The 16,466-nt window shown below is 48.0% G+C and overlaps 1 protein-coding gene across 1 annotated transcript; it reads right to left on the bottom strand.

Annotated features, from left to right (window-relative positions):
- Window positions 1-1,089: 1,089 nt before the first annotated feature.
- OR13J1 (olfactory receptor family 13 subfamily J member 1) lies at window positions 1,090-2,028 on the bottom strand (the record flags this gene model as incomplete). The annotated part of the gene is made up of 1 exon (XM_080940347.1): window positions 1,090-2,028. The coding sequence occupies one exon, from the start codon at window positions 2,026-2,028 to the stop codon at window positions 1,090-1,092; it is 939 nt and encodes a 312-aa protein (XP_080796473.1).
- Between the last annotated feature and the right edge of the window lie 14,438 nt (window positions 2,029-16,466).

Here is a 16,466-nt window from a genome sequence, read left to right as displayed (position 1 = left end):
TCTATGGACTTCATTCCAGCTCTGTTTAGATTTGGGAAGGACACTATACTACCACACGTGTCTCTATATTTTTTTCTTTGAAGATTTATTTATTTTACGTGTATGAGTACACAGTAGCTGTTTTCAGACCCACCAGAAGAGAACATAGGATCCCATTACAGATGGTTGTGAGCCACCATGTGGTGGCTGGGAATTGAACTCAGGACCTCTGGAAGAGCAGTCAGTGCTCTTATCCTCCGAGCCATCTCTCTAGCCCCTGTGTCTCTACATTCTCATTGTACTTCATAAACAAGCCTGGGCTTGGAGTTGGGCCAGGCTGGACGTTGGGACAGAGTAGGAAGAATGCTCTGCTCTTGGTACAGGATTGGAAACCAAGGACACAGGAGAGGAGCCTGAAGGGGCAGGAAGTCCATCTGCACATGGGTTGTGTGCTGGGCAGAGCTGCTTCCTGGACAGAGCACAGAACTTGAGGGTGGGCAGTGTGTGGGAAAGGCTCATGCTTGGCTGGTGTGGGGGGCTATGACGCAGGAAACTGTGGGGAAGATAGCAGGCAGGCAGGTACCAGAAAGGCCCCGAAGAGCATCTGCTTCCTCCCGAGAGCAGTGAGGAGCTACTTAGAGATCTCAGTCAGGAGAGTGATGCAGATTTAAGTGGTTCTTAAAATGGCCTTCCCGATGCCTGACCAGGGAGAGACTGAAGCAGGGAATTCCGATGACTATTTATTTATTTATTTATTTTCAGATTGGGTCTTACTATCACAGGCTGACATCAAAGTTACCGGAGTCTTCCTGCCTCAGTTTCACAGATGCTGGTATTGTAGGTGTGAGCCACTGCACTAGCCAAAGACTGACGAGCTTTGAGATCAGTCCGGAGGCCACCGTGGAGGCCCAGGGACAGGTACTGGACACTGGCCCGGGCCAGGCCAGGGCAGAAGCAGGTGACTTGTGATTCTATGTCAGGATTAGTGCGATTTGGTGCTGTGTCTCTGGAGTGTAGAGTCCCACAGCTCCACGTTCTCTCCATGGTATTAGCATAGAGTGACCCAGGAAATAAGGCAAGACCTCTACTCACGCAGAGCCCTCTCCTCCCTCACCCGCAGGCCCATCTGCTGCCCCAAGCTTTCCTGGCAGCCTCCTTCACCTCCTTGTTCCTCAGGCTGTAGATAATGGGGTTCAGCATGGGAGTGACCACAGCGTAGAGGACTGTAAAGACCTGGTCTGAGATGTGAGCCTCTTTGCTCTTGGGTCTCATGTACATGAAAATGATGGTGCTGTAGAAGAGTAGAACCACAGCCAGGTGTGCTGAGCATGTGGAGAAGGCTTTGCGGCGCCCGGTGGCTGAGGGCACCCTCAGGATGGTGGCCAGGATTAGCACGTAGGACAGGCAGATGAGGGTCAGAGGGACAGGCAGCAGGAGAACGGCTCCCACCAGCAGGAAGGCATCGCTGACTGACGTGTTACCACAGGCCAGTTTCAGCACAGCCAGGATCTCACAGGTGAAGTGTCTGATCACGTGGTGGCCACAGAAAGGCAGCCTCATGGCGATGATGGTCTCTGCCACTGACTTGAAGAGACACAGTACCCAGGAAGTTCCTGCCAGCATCAGGCAGAGCCTGTGGCTCATGAGCACGGGGTACCTAAGTGGCTGGCAGATGGCCAAGTAGCGGTCATAGGCCATGACGGCGAGCAGCAGGCACTCGGTGGAGCCCGTGGAGAGGCTCAGACACATCTGGATGGCACAGCCAGTAAAGGAGATGGTCTTCCGGGACGACAGGAGGTGGACCAGCATCAGGGGTACAAAAGTAGATGTGTAGCAGATGTCCAAAATGGAAAGGTTGCCCAGAAAAAAGTACATGGGCGTGTGTAGGCGAGAATCCACTATGCTCACCACCACGATGGCCGTGTTCCCCAGCAGGGTCACCAGGTACATGATTGAACACAGAGGAAAGAGTAGATGCTCCAGGGCTGGGTAGCCAGAAAATCCCTTCAAGACGAACTCAGAGACTGCTGTCCTGTTGCTGGGCTCCATACTGCGGGATTCTGGATGGGGACTCAGATGGAGGGAAGGTGGTGGGACCACAGGGATTAAGGTCTTTCCCAGCGTGGCCACACTTTCTGTGACCTTGGGACAGACTCCTCACCCTCTGTAGGCTTCAGTTCATTCGTGTGAGGACACACCAGCAGTGTTTCCCTAAAAGACTATCGTTGGCGGTTATGAACAGGCGGTCGGTCTGAAGAGTCACCGTGAGCCAATGCTGGATGGAAAACAAAGGACTTTACTGGAGAGCCCGTCTTATGTTTGTTGGAAGCTCTCCAAAAGCAATGTAGGTCATGTGCTTCCCAGATCATTTGGCCCTAGGTCCCCTTCCTGCATTTAACCTATTGCGGAAAAGCGACCTACAAGCAGTATGGGAGTCGATGAGTTGGATCAGAGATCTGCACACTGGACTGGCTTGGAAGGCTGTCAAAGCAGCTTGTTTTCCTCGAAGTGTTTCTGGCCCAGCGGGTCTGTGTGTGGCTCTAGCCCTATGGGCCCAGGCACCACACTTTAAGCTAGAATGTCTCTGAGGGTCCTCCTGCCTCTCAGGTGGTCTCTGAGCCATTACTTTGTATCCCTCAGAGGCAGGGGTCTGGTTTGTGTCTTCAGGTCAGCTCTGGTCTCCACACACCCTGTACTTTGTGTCTCAGGGAGCTGCTGTTGGTCTCTAAGCCTGTGAGTGGAAACACCCCTCTCCCCACAACAGAGATAGATGCTCAATTAGCAGCTTTGTGGAGGCTGAAGCTTTAGAAGCTGCTTCCTCTGTGAGCTCTCTAGCCACAGGCAAGTCAAAGGGACCCTGAGGCAGTCTCCAGTCTTATTTTCTCCCAGCCAGAACAAAGGATGCTTTGGCTCCAAAACTTCCAAGGTTATTAACAGAGGAGGTTCTCTGACAGGTTCACTGGTGAGATCTCTTGTGGCAGGTGGGGAAACTGACCTCACACAGTAGCTCCTAGGGAGCTAAGTCTCCAGAAAGGGTCTTCCCTGCCTTGTGACATCTAACCACATGAAGCTCACATCTGCCTCCAAGTGCCACACCTGCTGCCCTACACGGATGCCTTCCTGCTTCCTCCTCACAATCCTCTCACCAGCAAAGAACAAGCAAACAAAACCACCACCACCTCCCCAAACCAACAAGCTAACAAAACAAAACACACAAATCAGGTTTAAACCCCTTTTCAGTGTCGGAGTGCCTGAGATGATGCTACCATAGCATGTGCCCAAATCCAGCTCCCCCCCCCCGTCTCTCCAGCAGGAGACTGTCTCCCCCTTTTGTTTGCTACTTGTTTAATCTTTCCAAAAACCAAGAAGTGACTTAGGACCACCAATGCTAGGCACATGGTTACTTCCAGGTACTGACTCCAAACCCTTCCCAGATAGACTTTTCCAGTCTTCCATGCCTGACCTCTCCTCCCTCTGTGGGTACGCCCTATGAGGCATACAAACTTCTTTTTGGGGATGGGGGCACATGAAGGGTCTCTCTGAGCTTCTAACATACCTCAAATGTCGAGGCTAGGTGGTCCTGCTGGATAGTCCTTCTTCTTACACAGGATTAACAGAGTCCAGAGCTTAGTCCTACACTGAGCCTCACCTCAGGAAATCCAGGTCACTCTGGAGCAAGGAGAGCTCTGATCTAGCCCCATGGACACTGGTGGAAGCTCTGGTCTCAGCATGACTGTGTCTGCAACACCATAGGGTGAGGAGGATTCTCTGAGGTGGGGTATTTGGTGGGGCATCTCTTCTAGCACTGTGTCAGGGTTGGGACAAGGCACAGTGACAGTCCCACCCTCTTCTGCTTTGGCTCCCAGGAAGAAGTTTCATTCCAGCCTGACTTTTCAGATTGTGGAAACATGCCATGATTTTTTTAAAAAATCTTTTTCTCGTTTTGAGGAATTCATGAAGAGTTTGCAACTTGATAAAATTGAGTGTAACATTTAGAATTTGGCAGAATTATCTCAAGGGTGAGGAACTCAGCGGGAGTCTTTGAAGTAGGTGGAATTAGTACGTTCTAGTGAGATCAAAGCTGGATAGGTCTCACTGGCTTCCGGCAGGCAGGAGGGCTCTCCATTCTGGGTAGATCTCAGTGCTCTCCTGGTCAGCATCCTTCTAGGGAGCATGCGGGCCAAATGGGGGTGGCACCATTTGGAGTGCAACTGTGTACCAAGGGGATTGCACAATTCCCAAGGCAACTTAAAGAGAGGAGAGGAAATGTGCCCAGCTAACAAACTTTGGGGTGCTTCAGGGAGGTTGTCCCAAAGACCCAATTACACTAGTTAAGTCTCCAGTCTAGTTAGAGAGCTTAATTGGTGTAAAAGAAACTGGAGAAAGTGACATAGGGTTCAGGAACCCATGCTTGCAGACCAGTCCCCAGCCAGGATCGGCCCAGGAGCACTTACAAGTAAATAAATGAATTGGATAGGTGCTTAATGAATGAATTCGTAATTAATGAATACACAAACAGCTTTAATAAGTTCACAAATTAAACCAAAGGACGAGCGAGCAAAAACACAAACACTGCGGCCTCCGAGGTAGGCGTGAGGTGTCTTGGGTCAGCACTCATCAGGAGTTTACAAAACTGTAAAATCTGGGGTGCAACAAGAGAGGCCCTGGATAGAGACACAAGTAAAGCTGTCTTGTTTTGGGTGTCTGAAAGAGCCAGTGCATGATGACCATCTTGACCAAGACCCACAGAATAGACAAGGGATGGCTGTAGAGGGGTCCAGTGGCAGCTTGGTGTCATTTAGTGAGGCAGAAGGATTGCCATGGTTCACTGTGTCACTTGTCACCAGTCAGTACAGAACAGGCGTGTCCAGGCTAGTGACCGCCCAAGTGGCTAATGGCCGCTATCCTCTGCCTCTGCCTGGTGCCTCTTCACTGAAGTTCCTAGCTTCCAGGGTCCTTACCTCTGATGGCTTAGGGGGTCTCTTTAAACAACACCCTAAGATGTGTGGGAGTGCGTAGCTGAAAGCGTAGCCTCCTCTCCCAGACTACGCTTTGTCATGTCCATGTTCAATTATTCGGAGCACACAACTTTCTCTCTGTTCTGTTCATGTTCCCACGGTACAGATACATTTTGAAAGTATTTTTTCTCCTGATAACTTAATTTTTTTGCTGTGGCTCTTTCAAGATGGGATCTCACTCTGTAGCTAGCCCAGGCTAGCCTGGCTATCTTTGTTCCCCAGTCTTTTCAACTTGTTTTTCACTTTGGCTCTTTTTTTAGACCATATCTTCTCTGCATTGGGTAAAGTTGGCAAGCCTATTTACTTCCCATAACAGGATTTATTATAAAGACTGTCTTATTACAGACCTTAAAGACCACTTTGGGGAAGTTTGAAGCTGACCTGAACTGTATATATCAAGACCATGGCTTTTTTGTTTTTTGTTTTTGTTTTTGTTTTTTGAAGTTATCTTTGTGACTGTTTTTGGACACAGTGGTCTGCTCTAAAGAAGTGCCAGCCCCTTTCAACAATTCTTTGGCTGTTCTTGCACACTTCTGTCCTACACGAAATTTCCAATCAGCTTGTATTTCATGAAAGGTCTTCTGGGACCTTGCAGGTGATTGATCCGCTGGTTTGGGGTGGGACTTGGTATCGTTACAAAAATCAGGTTTTCTCACAAATGAGCATTGTCCCTCCGTTAATACATGTCTTTGGCTTTGTTCTGATCACACGATTCTTCTTAGGTCAACACCGTGAGTTACAGCAAGACTTGTATGTATGGATGATTTCTCTATTTCCTCTTGTTGTTCTCATCCTGCAGATCAGACTGAGGGGGGAGGTGAGTTGACCAGCTCCCAGGCTCCCCCTGGTGGCCACTGAGCCAATGCTTATGGGCTTTGAAGATGGGGTTGGAATCTCAGACTGGGGAGCTCAGGCAGACAACTATGGCAGCAGAAATCTTGTGATCTAGGAACAAGGTAGACATAGAATCTGGGTATCCTTGGGTGATTGGCTCTACTAGTCTCTCAATACTAGGAAACCCGGAAGAAAGATGCTTCTGCAATCTGCATCAAAAGAATCCAGTCTTCTAGGGCGAGCTAGAGGATGTGAAATGTCTTCTAAAAATGTCCTGGCTGCTGCACTCCTGAACTTGCTGTGGTTGTTACCTGCTCAAGACCTGTGCAAGATCAAGCCAACTAGATCAGTCAGCATTCCAGTAGGGGCAAGGGAGGGAGGAAACGGGAGGGGGAGGGAGCTCGTGCATGAAGGGTGGAAAGGGGGTGTGATCAAGATAAAAATACCTAGGTTTCCTAAACCCCTCACCCACAGATTCTCTTCTCTAAACTTCATGATGATTTCACACCATTCCCCCCCCCATTTTCCCTTTCCTTTGCAGGGCTGATGCTTGAGGCAGGCCCCAGGCATGCCAGGCAAGTGCCCCACCCCTGAGCTAAACAGCCAGCTGCTCATATGTCGTTTTTCAATAAAGCAAACCATCAAAAATAATTTCACTTTGTGAACCAGGATGGCATTTCTTATTAATAATCTCACAAATTAGAAAACTATGCCCCGACTTCGGGTTCAGAAAATAAGCTCTTGTGTCTGAAAAGCTGCAGAAGGTAGAACTTGTACACAGTTACAAAGAGATTCCCAAAGAGTCTGAAACACAAAGAGATTCCCAATGAGTCTGAAAAAGGAGACAGTGCCACCAGCTGGCCACAAATACTGAGGAACTCCAGGGAAAGAGGGGAAAACCACAGCCAAGGAACTTCTGTGCCTGAGGTCGGTGAGCAGCCCAGGGCAGCAGGGGCAGGAAGGGCCTCAGTGGGCCCCTGTCATCTGAGACCGAAGGTTCTCTGGAGGAAGGGAGAGCTCCCAGGATGCACCTTCAGTAGCTCTTCCAGAGACAATATGTGCAAGTGAATCACAGTTACAAAGAGGCACAAAGTCAGAGGTGGGGAATCCTAGAGAAGAAAACACCCTACCAGTGAGAAGCAGAACAGACTCAACAAAGTCAGCACCAGAGGAGGAAAGCCAGAGCCACCAAAGAATAGCTTTGAAGAAGACAAAACAAGCAGAAGCCGAGATTGACACGTCACAGGAGTAAGAATAGATTTTTCCTCCATCCACAGAACAGTAATAAATCATCACAAAAGAAAGCCAGCAAAGAATGTTTAGTCGGGCAATGGTGGCACACTCCTTTAGCCTCAGCCCTTGGGAGGCAGAGGCAGGTGGATCTCTGAGAGTTTGAGGCCACCCTGGTCTACACAGTTCCAGGGTAGCCAGGGCAAATAAATAAATACATAAATAAGAAAAGAAGAACTATTCTGCCAACTGTTAAAGTCTTCTGTTAAAAGCAGGTTACCAAGTCAGAAAGCACAGTTGAGGAGTAGTCTCTAATAACCAGGTCTGTAATCTCCGCACTTGGGATCTGAGGCAGGAGGATTGCCTGGCATTCTAGGCCAACTCTAGCAACATAAAATAAAGAGAAAGGAGTGGTGAGGAGAGAGGGAGGGGGTGGGGTGAGAGAGAGGGAGGGGTGAGGTGGGAGAGAGGGAGGGGTAAGGTAGGAGAGAGGGAGGGGTGAGGTAGGAGAGAGGGAGGTGGGGTGGGAGAGAGGGGTGAGGTGAGAGGGAGGGAGGGGTGAGGTGGGAGAGAGGGAGGGGTGAGGTGGGAGGAAGGGAGGGAGGGGTGAGGTGGGAGAGAGGGAGGGGTGAGGTGGGAGAGAGGGAGGTGGGGTGGGAGAGAGGGGTGAGGTGGGAGAGAGGGAGGGGTGAGGTGGGAGAGAGGGAGGGGTGAGGTGGGAGAGAGGGAGGGGTGAGGTGGGAGAGAGGGAGGTGGGGTGGGAGAGAGGGGTGAGGTGAGAGGGAGGGAGGGGTGAGGTGGGAGAGAGGGATGAGGTGGGAGGGAGGGAGGGAGGGGTGAGGTGGGAGGCAGGCAGAAAGACAGAAATGGGGCAATTGTTCCTCAGGTAAGCTGTTTGCTGTAGGCAAGTGCGGATTTCCACCGCTGGCACACATGGTGGACAAAGAAACCTGACTGCCACAAGTTGTCCTTTGACCTCACACAAGTGCTGCCAGCACGCTTGGCTAAACTACAGAAAAGAATTTCAGGCTATGCTGTTTGACCGGTTATTACTTTGGACTATGCCTGTCTTCTGACCGTTATAAACAATACCGCTATGATGTTGTGCTGGGGGTGACAGCACTTCCTTGCCTTGGGCTTCCTTCTAGGAGCAGAGCAGCAGTCATGGAAATTCTCTTTCAAGTGTTGAGGAACTACTGGGCTCATTTCCAAGGCAGCTGCCTAAATTTGCACCCCTGCAGCTGTGCACGGGGCTTCTGGTTTTTTAGAATTCTTGCTAACATCTGCCTTTTCCCCTCTTCTTCTTCTTGTTCTTCTTCTTTCTCCTCCTCCTCTTCTCTTCCTCCTCCTTCTAGCTGTGTGAAAATAGAAGAAGTGATCTCTTCTGGGTTTTGTTTCCATCCCAGTGAGTAATGACGTTATACATCTTTTCTGTGCTTTTTGGTGATTTTTATCTTTGAGGAAGTTGTTCTTCAAACTTTAAGATAAAGTCACGGTTTCTATCTTCCTGTGAGTTCTTCATATGTTCTAAGTTTGAGTCTCTTGTCAGATGGGTTCTTTGCAATGCCTTTGTGCATCCTGAGTTGTCTTTAAATGTCCCTGTCCCTAGAATTTTGATCCAGTTATGAGAAATTGCTATTGTTTCTTTAAATGTTTGCTTAATTGACCAGAAAACCCACTGGTCTTGTGCTTTTTCTTTTTACCAATTCAACCTCCTTACTGAGTATAAGTTGTTCTGGTCTGCTTTCTACTTCAGTGATAGGACATCATAACCAAACACTACCTGGGGAAGAGAGGGCTTATTTCACCTTACAACTTATGAAGAGAAGTCAGGACAGAACTTTGAACAGGGCAGAAGCCTGGAGGCAGGAGCTGAGGCAGAGACCCTGCAGGATGCTGCTTACTGGCTTGCTCCCCATGCTCAGCCTCCTTTCTTATAGAACCCAGGACTACCAGCCCAGAATTGGCCCCACCCACAATGGGCTGGGCCAGGGATGGCTCCATCCACAATGAGCTGGACCCTCCCATGTGAATCATTAACCAAGCAAATGTCCTACAGACTTGTCTACAATCAATCGATAGAGGCATTTTCTCAATCATTGTTCCTCTTCTAGCTTGTATCAAATTAACAATAAGGACAAAAGTCTACTCAGCTTTTCTATTTTTGCTGGAAAGGTAACTTTGGGTATGTGTAACGTGCATAGACACACATCCATGAGCTTTCTCATTTGTGTGTGGGAATGCTGGTGTGTGTGAATGCTGATGCGTGTGCACCATGACATGAGTGTGGAGGTCAAAGGACAACCTTAGGTGTCTTTACCTTCCATCTTGTTTGAGACAGGGCTTCTAGGGCGTCAGCCTGCAGGGATCCCCTGTGTTCATCCCTATCTCCCTGCAGGAATGCTGGGAAGAGAGACTGGGGATCCTTCTGCAGGCAGACAGCATCCATCCTGTACTCCCCAGTGCTCAGACCCTGTCCTGTGCTGCAGCCAAGGCTTTCTAACATCTGATATGTTTGGGGACCTCCAAGTGTGTGTCCCATACTCCCAAGCTCCCATTGCACCAGCCCCTGAGATCCAACCCGAAGGACGTGTCATTGCCCCTGGGTGCTGTCTCTGAAAGTGCTCTGCTGTGGCATTTCATGCTGAACTCCAGGGACAACCTCCCAGAAGGTCAATTAGATGAAAGGCCAATTAGACTGGGCTAATGGAACATCGCTTTTGGTGATTTCCATGATCACAGTGATGTCCTGATGGGGTGCAAGCTCTTGGGTATTCTGACCGCCCCTGGGTGTCCCGCGCCCCTCCACTTACCTTCTGGTTTTTCAACAGGTACCTCTGTGGTACTTTAGAGAGGGAACAGACCATCACACCATTGGAGGAGATTTAACCATATCTGGTTCTTGGGCACTAAGTGCAGACTCCATCCTCCTAACATGTCTAGATGTAGCTCATGTCTCCAAGCATTCTCTAGGAAAGTGGTTATGTCCAGGCTGGAACCAAAAGCATCAAATGATGTCTTCAGCAAGGCAATTGCTGAGATTCCCAATGATAAAGATCGCTGGCTGTTGTTAGGTTTGTTGTTAAAAGATGACGTCCCGGGTTTCAGCACCAGTGTTAGGAAAAGGATGAAGAGAGTTGGGGTATATGGCCCATAGAGGTACAAGGGGGATGCCTCTGGGGGACCCATATTGGGAATTCCTTCCCCCTGAGGAACCAGCCACACGAGAGAGCAAGAGAGAGAGAGAGAGGAGGAGGCAAGCAGCCCCTTTTATAGTGTTAGGTCATTGGGGCAGGGCATACCTGACTATTGCCAGGTAACTGAGAGGTGGGGTATACCTGGCTGTTGCTAGGTAACTGAGGAACAGGACAGAGCACCAGGTGTGAATTGTGGTTCTGTCTAGTGGTCTACCATCTAGCTCTTGGTCTGTGTGACACAAGTTAGGGTCATCTGGGAAGAGTGACCCGCAACTGGAAAAACACCCAGATTTGGCCTATAGGAGGTATTTTATTGATTATTATTCTCTGTGGGGACACCTAGGCCACTGTGAAGTGTGACAGCCCTGGGCAGGCTGAGTAAGCTGTATAGAAGGCAGTCTGGGACACGTGGAAACACAATGAAAGCCACAGTTCAAAGTAGGGCAGCTATAGCAGAGAGCGGAGAGAAGGGATATATATAAAGGCCAACGTGCGGGCACGGTCAGAATAGTTAGTGTGATGTATTTGCTTCCTTTTTGTTCTAAGTCTTCGGAGTGCAGAGGGTGTACAACACACAGCAGCTCAACTCCAACCAGCCGTGTCTCTGCACTCTCCAAGTAGGTAGTGGCTGCCATATTGGGCAAGATCAGGTTTTACTTACCTACCAACCCCACAACACTTTTTCCTTTTCCTTCCTTCCTTCCTTCCTTCCTTCCTTCCTCCTTCTTTCCTTCCTCCTTCTTTCCTTCCTTCCTTCTTTCCTTCTTTCCTTCCTTCCTTCTTCTTTCCTTCCATCCTTCCTTCCTTCCTCTTTCCTTCCTTTCTTCCTTCTTTCCTTCCTTCCTTCTTTCTTTCCTTCCTTCTTCCTTCCTTCTTCCTTCCTTCTTTCTTTCCCCCTCCCTCTTTCTGTCTGTCTTCCTCTCTCTTTCTTTTCTTTTCTTTCTTTCTTTCTTTCTTTCTTTCTTTCTTTCTTTCTTTCTTTCTTTCTTCCTTTCTTGTGTGTAGTCTTATGCTCTATTAGCTCCCGGAAGTGACCACACTACCAGCCCCCACCTGGCTTCCCTTGACTCCTTGGACAAAAGGCACACATGCAGTTTGTTCCATTTCAATTTGCCTTAGGACACAATTGCTGAGCATTACTCTCTCCCCCTAGAAAACTGAGCCCTTAATACCTTAATAATCTTATCTCTGCTTCTTCCATCTGCCCTAAACTTCAGTTTCTAGTCCCACCTACGCACTGCCAAACATCCATGAGCACCTGCCTGTAGCAGCAACCACAGGCCCCAGCTCCTCCGGAGACCTTACATGGCTGCTGGCTTCTTCCCCACTAAAGCAGGGTAAAATCTCTTCTTCTCCTTCCTTGTTTCTTTCTCCTGCTTTTTCCTCCCAAGAACTGGAAGTCCTGCCTATACCTTCCACCCAGTTTGTCCCACGGCTTCTTTTACTGACAGATAAAGAACCAATTGGGGAACAGAACCTTAGCATTAGAACCACCCCCTACACACCTAGAAAAATTTCAAATATATAAAGAACATGAGATAAGCTGTGTTGGTTGGGTTCCTGTAGCTGTGACCAAAACAACTCAAGGACAGAAAGAGATCCGAGTTCCAGGGGGTCTGGCCAGTGGTCATGCCAATGCAGAAACACAGCTCTCACCCCTTGCCGAATACCCAGTGCAAGTGGGGCTTCCCGCCAGGAACTTCCGCCCAAGCTGCTTAGGCCTGTGTCCTTGGCAGAAAATCATGATGGTTGGACGAGTGTTTGACAGGAGCTTCTGTGTGACATGGAGGCCAGAAAGCAGAGGAAAAGACTGGGGAAAGATACACCTTCTCCAACAAGGCCCTACACTGAAAAGATTCCAAACCTCCCCAAACAGTGCCACCTTCTGGGAACCAAGCATTAAGCACATGGGCCATTGGGGACACTTCATGCTCAAACCAGAACAATGGCCGCACACCCGATACTGAGTCTCTACAGTTGCTAATCATGTAATAAGTCTGATCATATTCATTAATCCAACGTCTACCCATCTGTTCACATAATTTTATTATTTTCTTTTTGAAAGACTCGTTATTTATTTTATGTATATGAGCACACTGTAGCTGTCTTCAGACACAGCAGAAGAGGGCATCAGATCCCATCTGTAATGGTTGTGACCCACCATGTGGTTGCTGGGAATTGAACTCAGGACCTCTGGAAGAGCAGTCAGTGCTCTAACCACTGAGCATCTCTCCAGACATATTGTCTGCTTTTTAAGAAGATGTCTGTGGTCCCTGGGGAGATGGCAAACATGGAGACCTGATTTTGGATTTCAAGCACCCACTTCAAAGCCAGGTTGTGGTAGCCTGTGCCATCAAGGAAGATGGAGACAAGACAACCCGGGGCTTGTTGACAAGCCAGAGTAGGAGAGTCAGAGTTCCAGTGTAAGACCTAAACAAATAAACAGACAAATAGTGGAGAGTGATTCAAAAGGACTTCCATATCAACCTCTGGCCTCTACAGACTTACACACAAACACGCACACACACGCATGCACTTACACACACACACACACACTCACACACAGGCACTTACACACTCACACACACATACACTCACGCACACACTCACACTCATGCATTTACACATACACACTCACACACACACTCACACACGCATGCACTTACACATACACACACACTCACACAAGGCACTTACGTACTCACACACACTCACACATATACTCACGTACACACTCACAGGCACTTACACACTCACACACAAAAACTCACTCACACACACAAGGCACTTACACACACTCACATACACACACTCACGTGCACACACACATTCGAGTGCGTGCACACACACACACACACACACACACACACACACGGCACCATGCCCTGTCCAGTGCCTGAACTTAGTATGTGTGTGTGTGTAAGTGCCACACTTGTTCTGAGACTTGACTGAGGAAAGGTTGTGAAGTGTAGAGATTTTAAGTAGCCGGGGCTGGGAGAGCACTTTATGCTTACAGATGATTTCTCTTGTGCTTTTCTTGTGACCACTTTGGTCATGACGTGCGGTGTGTTGTAATACTTGATATTTTTGTCTTCGCACGCAAGGCAAAGACTCCCAGGGGTAGGACCATACCTTCCTGCTTTCCTCCTCAGCTCTGGCGCCGCACACGGGGCCTAGATCAAGAGACGTTGGTAGGACAAATGAATATAATCCTAAGTTACAAAATTATCAGACAATTAGAGCCACTTGGAAAGAGAGGGAACAAGGAAGCTTAGGGTGAGCAAATGCAAGCAGTCTCCAGTCTTTTCCCATTGCGCATCAGGGGAAACTGAGGCTCAGGGAAACTTGCTGTTTACCCATGTTTATGTTCTATAAGCCCTTGGAGGTAGGGAACAAAGACTCCCAGGATTAAACCATTTCCACCTAACCCTGCTAGCAACTAGTCTATTAAAAATATATGTATATGTTTATATATATACACACACATATATTATATATATAAATTACATATAGTCTCTCTCCATATGTGTGTGTGTCAGTGTGTAGCCCAGGTTGGCTTCAAACTTGAAATCTTCCTACCTCGGCCTCTTGAGTGCTGGGCACACAGCCCCAGGCATACAGTTCTATTCTTGCCAGCTTTAAGAAGGGAGTCTGAGACTGCAGTTCTGACATTTGGCTCTGGTGAATGAAGTGGATTCTTGGCTGTGGTATTATATTCGAGTTGGCATTATTTCTGATTATTTTCCTAAAGATGCAATGGTTTCTCCTTCCATTATTGTACAGAAAAATGTTCACTGTTGCAAATTTAGAAATATAGAAATGCCAAGTATAAATCATTCCCAGCTAGGGGTGGCAGTTACAGAGCCAGATGTCCCCGGGATCCTCAGCCTCACGGCACTGTGGAGGCCAGTCTCTAGGCTACATGAAACTGTCTCAAGAACCCAGAGCATAGCGAAGCAATGGCACCAAACCTCTGGGGTTGTACGAGGCCGAGAGGAGAGGAAAGCTTGCTGAGTTTGCCATGTGAGTGTAAGGACTTCAGTTTGAGCTGAGTCCCAGAATCCATGCTAAAAAGGAGGAAAGAAAAAAAGACATGGCCTCGTAATCCCAGCCATGTGACCGGGACATGGAGACAGGCGGATCCCTGGGGCCTGCGGGCCAGCCAGCCTACTTGGTAAGTTCCAGGGCAAGTAGAGACTCTATCTCAAAAAATAACAATAAAAAGTGGGTGACACCAGAGGAATGTCCTCTGTCCTCCACACGAACACCCCCCACACTTACACTCACACACTCAATCACTCACACACTTACACCCAGACACTAACACACACTCATACAATACACTCTCACACTCTCATACCTCACACACACACACTCACACACTTACACAAGACACTAACACACACTCATACAATATGCACACTCACACACTCTCACACACTCACACTCGCACACTCACACAGTCACACACACACACATACTCTTGAACCCGTAGAAACGCACACAACCATATGCGCATAAAGATTGCTGTTAACACTGCTTCTGTAGCTTTCTAAATGTGTATCTATGCCTGTTTTTGTTTGTAACATGAACAGCGTTCATGTAAAAAAGAGGTCACAGTTTCACGAGTACTAAGTTTTATGTATTTTGTAGACCAAATCCCCTTTCCAAGTTCCATTGGCGTTCCGGCTGATTCTCTCCCGCCATCTGCCCGAAGCTTCCTGTTTATCTTTAGAGCTCAGAGCAGCTGCTCACATTTCTACTTCTCTCTTTCCATCATCTCTTGGGGCCAGAAATAGATCATGGCTTCCATCTACACCTACCTTGGGATGTCTTTCTACACCATGGGAGAATGTCCTGAGGGCTGGGACAGAGAGAAACAAGAACTTAGATGCTCCCCAGGAGAGCGGCTGGAGTCAGGCACAATCTGGTTTTGAAGGTGAAGAAGTTCTTCATTCTGCACAATTCAGATCCTGATGGCCATCCTGGGCTATTTCGGAAAAATTATGTATTCGGAGATAAAACAGAAAAGCACCCCCAGCTTTCAAACTATTGCCTGTTTCCTGTAACAATCCCTCCAGCAAAGCTTGGGGCAAGCTGGTCCTAGTTTCATGTGATCAGTGTCCTTTACTGAAGTAAGGCCTGGTTTAAGGCCCTGAGCTTTTCTCTTTGAAACTCTAGGTGGGTCACTTCAGTGGCTTGTGTTCTCTCCTTCATGTCCCGCTTCTCTCGCCAAGTTTATTAAAAACATTTTTTTTACAGTTTTTTTGTCACCAATATCATGTTATTTTCATTTTAGCACCCCTATAAATTAATTATTACTGCTGTGCAAGAAAATGGCTGGTATTCACCTATTACATTTTAAGTGATCTAATTCTGAGCTCATGCTACAGTGACCCGACTGGTAACGTGCCTTCATAATGCAGAAGGCCCTGGGCTGGATCTCTAGCTGGACAAAAGCCACACTTGATGGCACATGACTGTAATCCTGGTACTGGGGTGAGGGTAGAGGAAAGAGGATTAGAATTTCCAAGCCATCCTCTGTTATACAAATTCAAGGCCAGTGTGTGACACTGAAGAACCCTAAGGGCTTTCACAGTCCCACGCCCTCCTTACAGCTTCCCCCTCCCACTGAGGGTCTTACAGTCCCCCTCTTCTGCTAAGGGCTGTTGTGGTCCTGCTTCAGTCTTATCTGAGCAGCCCTGGAATGTAGGGCATAGGTGGTCCTTAGATGCAACCCACGTTGGCAGCAGCCAATCAATTTAAAAGTCAACTGAACCCACCAATGCCTAATCACTGTCACTGTAGCCCATCTGTTACTAAGTGTATAAAAACTATACTGACGGAGGGCTCAGGGTTGCTTCTCCTCAGGATGTAGGCCACCCCAGTGCACTGGACTAATAAACCTCTTGCTTTTGCATCGAGCCCCAAGCTCTCGTCTCATTCACTGGAGCCTCAAATAGATAAGACTCAATTGGGTCTTACAAAACAAAACATGCTGACTCAAATGAAGAAATGAACAAAACCTTAGTTCTTATTAGGATTAAAGTCTTTTCAGAAAATTTCTCTACGTTTCTTAGATATGCAATTATACATCTTCCTGCTTTTTCTGATATTCTCTGACTTAAAAGTTCTACGCTGAGCAAAAGCAATGGCACTAAACAATTTGTTATTGCTTTTAAAGGAATGCTTATTTTTAAAATAATGA

Source organism: Micromys minutus (assembly GCF_963924665.1).
Source record: "Micromys minutus genome assembly, chromosome: 28".
Taxonomy (NCBI): Eukaryota; Metazoa; Chordata; class Mammalia; order Rodentia; family Muridae; genus Micromys; species Micromys minutus.
This window is presented reverse-complemented; position numbering and strand designations above follow the sequence as displayed.